Source organism: Nothobranchius furzeri, chromosome 12 (genome assembly GCF_043380555.1).
Source record: "Nothobranchius furzeri strain GRZ-AD chromosome 12, NfurGRZ-RIMD1, whole genome shotgun sequence".
Lineage (NCBI taxonomy): Eukaryota > Metazoa > Chordata > Actinopteri > Cyprinodontiformes > Nothobranchiidae > Nothobranchius > Nothobranchius furzeri.
The window spans coordinates 1,561,179-1,570,362 of NC_091752.1; the positions used below are offsets into that span (position 1 = coordinate 1,561,179).

At 42.9% G+C, this 9,184-nt stretch overlaps 2 protein-coding genes across 2 annotated transcripts; one reads left to right on the top strand and one right to left on the bottom strand.

Annotated features, from left to right (window-relative positions):
* Positions 1 to 327: 327 nt before the first annotated feature.
* mkks (MKKS centrosomal shuttling protein) lies at positions 328 to 2,800 on the top strand. The gene is made up of 4 exons (XM_015943992.3): positions 328 to 1,516; positions 1,651 to 1,832; positions 2,136 to 2,246; positions 2,328 to 2,800. Exons 1-4 carry the CDS (start codon positions 535 to 537, stop codon positions 2,754 to 2,756), a joined length of 1,704 nt encoding a protein of 567 aa, XP_015799478.1. The 5' UTR covers positions 328 to 534; the 3' UTR covers positions 2,757 to 2,800.
* A 172-nt stretch (positions 2,801 to 2,972) lies between these two features.
* srd5a2b (steroid-5-alpha-reductase, alpha polypeptide 2b) lies at positions 2,973 to 9,147 on the bottom strand. Its single transcript, XM_015943991.3, has 5 exons — positions 6,149 to 9,147; positions 5,775 to 5,938; positions 5,584 to 5,685; positions 5,353 to 5,503; positions 2,973 to 5,270 (listed from the first exon to the last, which is right to left on the bottom strand). Exons 1-5 carry the CDS (start codon positions 6,421 to 6,423, stop codon positions 5,204 to 5,206), a joined length of 759 nt encoding a protein of 252 aa, XP_015799477.3. The 5' UTR covers positions 6,424 to 9,147; the 3' UTR covers positions 2,973 to 5,203.
* Between the last annotated feature and the right edge of the window lie 37 nt (positions 9,148 to 9,184).

Consider the following 9,184-nt stretch of genomic DNA (forward strand, 5'->3'; position numbering starts at 1 on the left):
GACAAAAAACGAGAAAAATCAAAAGTATCAAAGAAAGCGTTCAAGAAATGTGTTTCTCTATATAAATGAGGACAACTGTAATATTTTTAGTAGTCACTCAACTAGGACCTCATTAATAGCGCAGGACCCAACGCTGCGAGTGCTACCATGGAAACGAAGGGTGTCTGTAACTATGCCTGTATTAACTTTACATATTTGTAATTCAAATACTTTCAAATATAAAATAATTACCATTAAATTACTTACATTATGCTATTATTTCTGTTCAATTTGTAAATACTTAGTTTAAATAAATAATAACGTATATTTATTTTCACTTTTTGACAGGCATATTTAGGAGTTCTAGCACACATTAATGCCTGAGTAAAGCAGGGACGTTAATGTTTTCGTTCTATGGTTTCCTGACAGACTAACTAGACTAATGTCTCATTGCGAACCAGTGTTGTGTTGCCGGTGTTCAAAAGTAGTTAATCGGTCTATCTGTTGCTGTTTAGGCGTCGACCTTGTGCTAAACTTGAGTTAGCTTCTCGGGTGATGTCGCGCCTCGTGAAGAAATGTCCATCTGTTTGTACGGATTTGCCTCTGAGCAACGCAGATGTTTGTGGAAAGCTCCGTTTAATGATGGAGCTTCTGAGATCGTGTTACGGTCCGACAGCTAGGCTTAAACAAGTTCATAATAACATTGGAGGATTGGTGGTAACGACTTCGACGTCTTCTGTTCTGCTTCCAGCTATCACATCCTCCCATCCTCTTATTAACGTGATGAAATCCTCCCTTCTTAGTCACGTCCACCGCTTCAGTGACTGTGGCTTGTTTGCTGCTATTCTCTGTTTGTCTCTTGTGGAACAAGCAAAGCTGTCTGGTGTCAGAGAGCATGCTGTGATCAGAGTAAATAATCACCTGCTGGCTATGTGCATTAGTTACCTACAACAAGATGGCTGCAGCTGCAAAGTCAGTCTTGACTTCTGCAGGAGTCAGAACCTGATCGCTTTAGCTCGTAGTGTCATCTCCAGCAAGCCAGCGTGTGTTCTGACTGAGCTGGAATCACTCCACATCAGCAGGTTGGCAGTGCATGCCTTCTTACTCACTGTTCCCTGCAGCATCCCAGGTACAGTCAGTCTTGGTAAAATAGTGACTGTTACCATTAAGGGACATTCTGTCCTGGAATCTGCCGTGTTCACAGGCTTACTGGTAGACGTGCCTGAGGACAATTTCTTTGACACGAAAGACAGCTTTTCTGCCCCGCTGCTTATGGTTTTGTTCAGTGCATCTTTGGCTGGAGACCTCTGTGAAGTAGGTGAAGGTGTGATCCAGGCTCACCCACATCTGGACACTGCCTCACAGATCCTGGATCAGCTTCTAGAGCTTGGAAAGCAGGTGGTTAAAGATGAGGTGAGGGTGTTTGTCTGCCAGAAGGTCATCCACCCAGTTTTACAGCGCTTCTTGAGATGTCACGGTGTATTTGTCATTGAGAGACTTGGAGTTGCTCTGATGGAGCCACTTACTCAGATGACAGGTACGCGTCATGGCGATTAGCAGTTATACTCATTTATGTCATTCTGTTTGAAAATATAATTGTAATTAATGAATCACTGGGACACACATAAATGAAATTATACCCTGCATCCTAAATATTCTTCTTTGTTATAGGTGCTCAACCCGTGGCCACATTACACAGCACCCCCCCAGCCGTGGCCTATGGGAAGATAAGGCATCTCAGTGTCAAGCAGTTTGGTCCCAAGAAGTTGCTCCATTTACAGCCTTTCGAGGAATCAACAGTCTGCACCATGGTTCTGTGTCACAGGAACGAGACTATGCTGAATGAGCTGAAGGTTAAAAAAAAAGGTTTTAAGCAGCAGTGTGGAAGTTTTTGGGATCAACGTTAGCAGATAAAAGGATTATAGAATTGCATCTTTTGTTTGTTTTTGAAGTTGTTCATTTAACGTGATTTATAATTTGTGCACACAACAAATACAATCATGTATTAAATGCTATATTGAGTATATTGTGAGAAAATATTAATTATATGATTGCATAAGACAAAACAAACTTAAATGACCTGACATCAGATGTATATCTAAAGTCAGGGAAGTGTCAAACCAGTCATGTGACGTCCTTTTATGTTTGTTTTAAAGGTGGTGTCCCAGAAAACCGAGCATGTATTGAGACTCACCCTCAGGGAACCATCTGCCTTACTGGGAGGCGGCTGTACTGAGACCCACTTAGCTGCTTACATCAGACACAAGGTTAATCTCTGATTTTAAATTGTTTACATTTGAATTTTCATATCACCAGCAGAGATGTTTCATGGTTTTATTTTACTGTAGTGCAAGAATGAAGTATCAGAGACAGCAACAGGATTGGGCTGCTCGCAGACGGAGTATCTTCTTGCCGTTGAGGGATTCTGCCACTCTCTGGAGTTTGTTGCCAGCTCTCTGGAGCACGATGGTGGGACTTCTGTCAGCGATCTGACCCATGCTCACAACTGGACTTTCCCTCCAGACATCCTGGAAGAACAAATGGATGGGAGTGTGGGATTCTGTGGCTGTGGTGTGGTGGGAAGCTCTTCGAGTACAAAGTGGACTTTTCTGAAAACAGAACATCCAGGTTTCTCTCCTGTTCCTGTTGTTAGAGACACTCCTGTGCAGCCAAGTGTGCTGGACTCCTTCGCAGCTAAACTCAGCGCATTCCAGGTTGCCGTGGAAACGGCTAACCTTGCACTGGATGTGAGATATGTTATTCAAGATGTGAACTGATTAAACTTTCATCCTCTGATGATAAAACTAGAACAGATGCTGCAGGCTGTTGTTAAATTACTCTTTGTTCTCAGAAATGAGGAAAACTGATTTTATTTTAGAACTCAAATCAATGCAAACAAAACATTTCAATGTTTTTTTCCAACTTGTTATTACAAACAAACCCACAGGATCATAACTGTGATCTTGTTGCTTGATAGAGTGAAAGGTGCAGTAGGAAATGTTTTTCTGGAGCTTGTTTTTTTTTTTTGCCACATTGCTTGAAGTGCTCCTCACATGCTGATGGCAATAAACTAAATACTTCATTAAAAAAAAAAGGAATAATTTAATTGCCTCTGAAATGTAGAATCCTGAAAAAACCTCATCCAATCATTGTGAACATCTCCTCCTTTTCGATTGGCTCCTGATCCGTCCATCAAACTGCCCTCTGACCGTCCCTCCCCCCTCAGCGCATCCCCTTCTATGTGCATGAATCACACGTTCGCAGCTCAACAGGAAGCAAAGCCAGAGTCGAGCTATCGAGTGTAACAGACAGAATGTTCTATTCTGTTTAGAACCCGGTTCTGTTCTCACTGGGAAACATTTACGTGACGAACTCGTTGTCAGTGAGCACAGCGTGTCCCCTGTTGGCTGGCAGAGCCGTTGGTGAGTTGCCTTGGGCAACACGCTTATGTGCATGTCAGGAGCCGGCACAACAGAGAGAACGAGTCTGAGGAGGTGCAGGACTGGTTCTGAAAGTTTTGATCTGTTAATGGGGTTTACTCAGATTGTCTGATGTGAGTTGGTGTGATTTTGAAGTTAAGAACAAACCAAGGAAGCTAAAAGTGCCTCTTTTTTCCACCATAAAAATACATTTATATAAGCTAGCATGCTAAATTGTTACATGGTTACGATGGTGATTTATGTTGGGAATTATGACGATGAGTCTAAAACAGAAAACCGAACCCTCTGGAACAAGCATTTCACGTTTCTGTATTCTGGGGGTGTGGCTTAAGCCCGGACCACACTGCATTTTTCAGACAAATCTCTCGTGAACAGAATTGTGACAAAAAATGGTGAACGTGAGGGTGATTTGGAAGTCTGTGGCCATCCAGTGTGACCGGCTCTGCGACAGCTTATTGAGCACCCTCAAAACCAATGTCAGCCTCCAAAAGTCTTTAAGCACTGCTTGAAAACCTCCGACTCCCGTCTGCAGTCGACCAATGAAAATGCGCCCAGGGATCGATGCAAACAACTAGTGACCAGAGTACAACAGAAGAGTAGAATTAGCAACAGTGGAAGCTACACGGTGGAAGATGCGGACCACTCCTTTCTGGAGTTCGGTTTGGAGTCTGATAAAAGAAGTTTAATCAGTGGAGCTTTTTTTCTCTTTTCAGCATCGTTGTTTCGTTTAGCTCTCGGCTTTTAGTCACGTATGCTTTTCGGGGGTGTGCTTGTGACGTTAGCTCATCCCGCTAGAGTGAGAGGTTGTGCAGTTTGGCTAACTGAAATCTTGGACCATACAGCGTGCCACCTCAGTAGAGTTCTCACGGTGTGTCATGAGCAGTCCGAAAAACGCGCAGTGGGTCCGGGCTTTAAGGGTTTGATCCTGGAGAAAGGTTGGACCTTAGAATTGTGGATTTTCAAAAAGAATCTGGGTGTTTCTCAATGCCAAGGAACCTTGCCTTGATGTCTAGGCCCCGCCCCGGTTACCTAGGAGATATGTCATGAGGAGCCGCCAAAACGTGTTCCAATGTTCATGTTCTGCCGAGGCATGTGTTCTCCATTTGTTAGCCGTTTAGCTAGCTGAGCAAGGCTACACGAGAGGTGTCTTGTAGCCTAGCCTTGGTCAAAAATTAGCCAGAACACACCACGGTATTTTCAAAAGGACGGCGGATCAGAAGTCGGCAGCTACTTCGGGGGCAATTTTCAAGTTTAAAAGCAAGACAACAAATAAAAAAATTTTTTTTTTTGGATCCAAAGAAGTTACCTATGGTTGGTTAGTTGCTTAGTAGTTGCAGCTTCGGTGGCTAGCGGGTAGTAACTCACTTATATTTTTAATTTAATAAACATATACACAATTTAAAAATTAAAAGGCTCATTATATATTTATATTGACACTAATACGTATAAAATATAACGTTATCTCTCGCGTTACGTGACCGCCGTGGAAGATGTGGTCATGTGATGCAGGTCTGTTCCATTTAACCGTTTTCTTTGACCAAGGAAGGACAGTGTCCTCGTAAGCAAGGCACCTGGCCTCACAAGACATCGCCTCGCAAGGCCAGGCGCCGTCACATTGAGAAACACCCCATCTGTGTTGAACGGCGAGAAAAAGCATCTCATATTGCACCTTTAAATACATTTCATATTCTTAAATTGAGAGGAAATGATAAGACAAACTATGATGGATTTCACAAAAGATAAAGATGAAAAGGATCCTTAAAAAATGTTCTTTTTTTCTCCCTTTAAAAGAGGAATGGGATCAAAGCCTTTCGAGACTTAGGGTATTCTTTAAACTTCTCCTGGTAAAACCTGCAAGAAATATGCAAAACAAAACTGTGATCAGAAACAGAACTAGTGCAGTCAGAGTACTCTAGATGAATGTGTCAGACACCTGTGATGGTAGTAGGCTCTGGGTCCAAGAAAGCAGAAGCTGAAGATGAAAAAGGAGATTGATGGAAGGGACCAGGTTGCCACGGCATAGCCGAGCCACTCAGCAATCTCTCCTAAGTAGTTGGCACCAGACACATATTCAAACAGACCTCCTGCAGCAGATAAAAACGCTGCGTGTCACTACAGGCACTTGCTCGAAAAAGAGGAACCTCAAGTATTACCTGTTTCATACCAGTAGGAATCTTGTAAACTATCTCCTTTGGTTTCCTCAGGTTGCGTAGGATATAGTCGCTGTGAACGTTAATAGCCATTCCGAGGTAAAACAGCAGCAAACCTGAAAGAGATGTGTTACCACATGATTTAAGAGCATGCAGAAGGACATAAAAGTGGTCTTCTTTTATTTTTAAAATCAAAGTTGGTCACCGATATTGTAGCGGAAACAAGATGACCATTTGTCATCAAACTGGGCACAGTGCAGCAGATAGTGGCCCTGCAGGAAACCATTAATGGAGCAGAAGAGACCTGCCGACACCATCACACCCAGTGGGAAAGGCTGTCCTCTGGTCAGCAGCGAATACACAAACGTCCTGATTCATGGAGAGATGACAGACAGTGAGAGTGGAACTGTAACGTTACTGGTTTATGCAAACATCAAGTTTCAGAGCAATGACCGGATTTTTATGGTCCCTGTTGGACCCAATTAAACTGGTAGGAAATATTTTGCAAACAGAATTTGTGACACATCCCTTCACATTCACAACAAACAGTCAAAAATAATCCAGAGCACCTGCTCTTACCTTTGAAAGTAGTGCAAGAAAAAGGTTTTCAACAAAAGATACTTCCCCATTGTGGAGGGTTTGTGTGGGAGCTGCATCAAAAGCAGGGGAATCAGGAACGCTGGCATCTCCTGGAGGAACCAGGCAAGTCTAGCAGGTACTGTCCTAACGAGAGGAGAGAGGATGATGTGGCGTCCATAGGCGGCTTGAGCCTTCTTGTGATGGACCAGATGGGCAAGTCCCACCAGGATCAACCCCCAGCTCAGATAGCTCACCACAGTCTCATAGCACTGCATCTTACAGGTTGTGATCCTTGTCACAGGACGTCTCTTCTGGACTAACCTTTATGCATCTGTATGAGATGTAAACAGTCTGGCTCCTCCCAAAACGGAGGAGGTTTGACAACCTGCTGAAATATGACTGTCCCCCTTTTCACACATGCAAATATTGCAGGAGGTGAGGTAGAACAACAACCAGGAAGTCATCTGAGACAAATGACAAATGGTTTCCCGTGAAAATGAATTCCTAACCCGTTGGTTTTCTGGTCAAATACTTGGTAGAATATGTATCTTACTGAAGTCAGGGCTGGATTTTATTGGAGGATAAAAACAATAAGAACGAATGAATAAAAAATTCCAAATGAATAAAAAATATATACCTTTTTTCTTGGCATGGACAATAAAGCAATAGCTTTGATTTTGAGGAAAAGTTATCTTATCTCCTGCAGATGACTCTTTGAACAACCTCACTTTGGTGAAATAGGGATTAGTTAGCTACAGCATGGCCACTTAAAGAGCAAGTCACCCCCAAATCAGCTTTATTTTTGCTGATAAACTAAATAAATGCGTGTGTAATCGTGCTGCAGACACGTGTAGTCAATAGTTTAACACTTTAGTGCATCTTTGTTAAATTTTAAATCTTCTGCCTAAAACGTCAGTGCTGTGACATCATCAGATAAAAACTCTGCACTGCAATTGAATTTAAATCTGCCACCGCTATTGGCTAAGAGGTACGCTATGATGTCAGCTGGTACATTATGATGTCACTATGTCATTGTGAGCCTGTGTGTGTGTGTGTGTTTGTTGGCAGCTCCACCCTCTCGGTCTGCCAGGCAACAACATTTGTTGCATTTTTCAAACATGAAGTGGGAGGGGAGTAAGGTGGTGACTTGCTCTTTAAAGTGACTCTAAGCTGTTTTTAACACATGAATTAATTCCTTCAGAAGTGGGGTTTAGTTACTGTACAGGCAGAAAATGACCACCTTCACAAGGTGCAGCACTCTGCTGAGCAGAAACGGCTGCTATGAGGTGAGGATCTCAGACATTCGGCAGATTCCCGGATTAGAGCTGTGGCTTCACCAGCAAAGACAGGTGAGAGGGATTTTATGCTAATTTTCCTTATTGTGACATCACAAAAAGTATCTTTTTGAAACAGGGCACTTTAGGCACGTAATTCCTAAACACTAACAAAAAGTGGACAGGAGGATTTTAGTGTTTGGAGTGTTTATATAGCACAGTATAGATCCACATGGCAGCGCAAAAGTGAGATTTGCATAACGTCCCCTTTAAGAATGTTGCATATGTAATATTGTTGTTATTGCGTCTTTTAATGTGGAATATTTATTGCAGCAGTGATAACTAATGGGGATCCCGAATAAGGAAATACATTCATTATTATCTTTCTCTATGGTGCCTGGATGAGACAGGGACAAATACACTCCCCAGTATCCTAACATTATTTACAGCGAAGCACTGTCATGGCACCTGGCGTATGTATGTGTGAACCTTTCTGCACCAACGGAGTGCAAGCAGGTTCTTCCCTAATGTGTGTGTGCTTCTTTAAACAGTAATATCGCTCCCCAGGAGGATGGATCTGCCTGACAGCCAGGGACCAGGATTCGCCACTTAATGCATAACAGAGCAGTCATCCTGAGCTCAAAGGAGTGTCTCTGAGAAGTGACATCATCTGAGCTGCTTAGCAAGTGGCCACCAGAACCCACCAAAGAAATTTCACATCGTCATCCTCCCTGTTTGCACAAATTCCATCACAAGTTAAATAACTCTAAGCTGTCCTTTAGGAGGATGGAGGTAACTCTAACTGGACTGACTCAACCAATCACAGCTTCTTACGCGGTTTAAAACATTAAGAAATTTTTTTATCCAAAAGCACATTTCAAGTGTGATCAGCAGCTTTTTCCTTGGAACACTTTCCTCATTTTGCTGGAGATTCTTTGCTGTGAACTTAAAGAGCAAGTCACCCCCAAATCAACTTATTTTTTTCTGATAAACTATATAAAGGCGTGTCTAATCGTGCTGCAGACACGTGTAGTTAATAGTTTAGCACTTTAGTTAAAATTTTAATTTTCTGCCTAAAACTGTCAGTGTTGTGCCGTTGTCAGGTAAAACCTCTGCACTGCATTTGAATTTAAATCTGCCATCGCTATTGGCTAAGAGGTACACTAGAACATTAGCTGGTACCATATGATGTCACAATGTCGTTGTGAGCCTGCGTGTGTATTTGTTAGCGGCTCCGCCCTCTCGGTCTGCTAGGCAACAGCATTTGTTGCATTTTTCAAACAGGAAGTGGGAGTGGAGTAATACTCTGGTTGGGGGTGACTTGCTCTTTACGAGGTTTGTAATCTGGTGGTTTATAATGAAAATTATGATTTCAACATAATGTTCTAGCACAACTTTTAGTCCTAATCTGTGTCTTTTTTCCATCCTTTTACTGCTGACTTAAAAACATCCCTGCTGCCAGAATAACACAGGGACAGCAGTAGTGGGTTGTCCAGTAATCGGAAGGTTGCAGGTTCGATCCCAGCTCTGTCCAGAGAATGCTGCTGTTGTGTCCTTGGGCAACACACTTAACTCGCCTTGCCTGCTGGTGGTGGTCAGAGGGACTGGTGTCGCCTGTGTTTGGCAGGCCTCACCTTTGTCAGTGCGTCCCAGGGCAGCTGTGGCTACATTGCAGCTCATCATCACCAGTGTGTGAATGGGTGACTGTGTTGTGAAGTGCCTTGGGGGGTTGTAGAACCCTAAGAAGGCACTATACAAATAC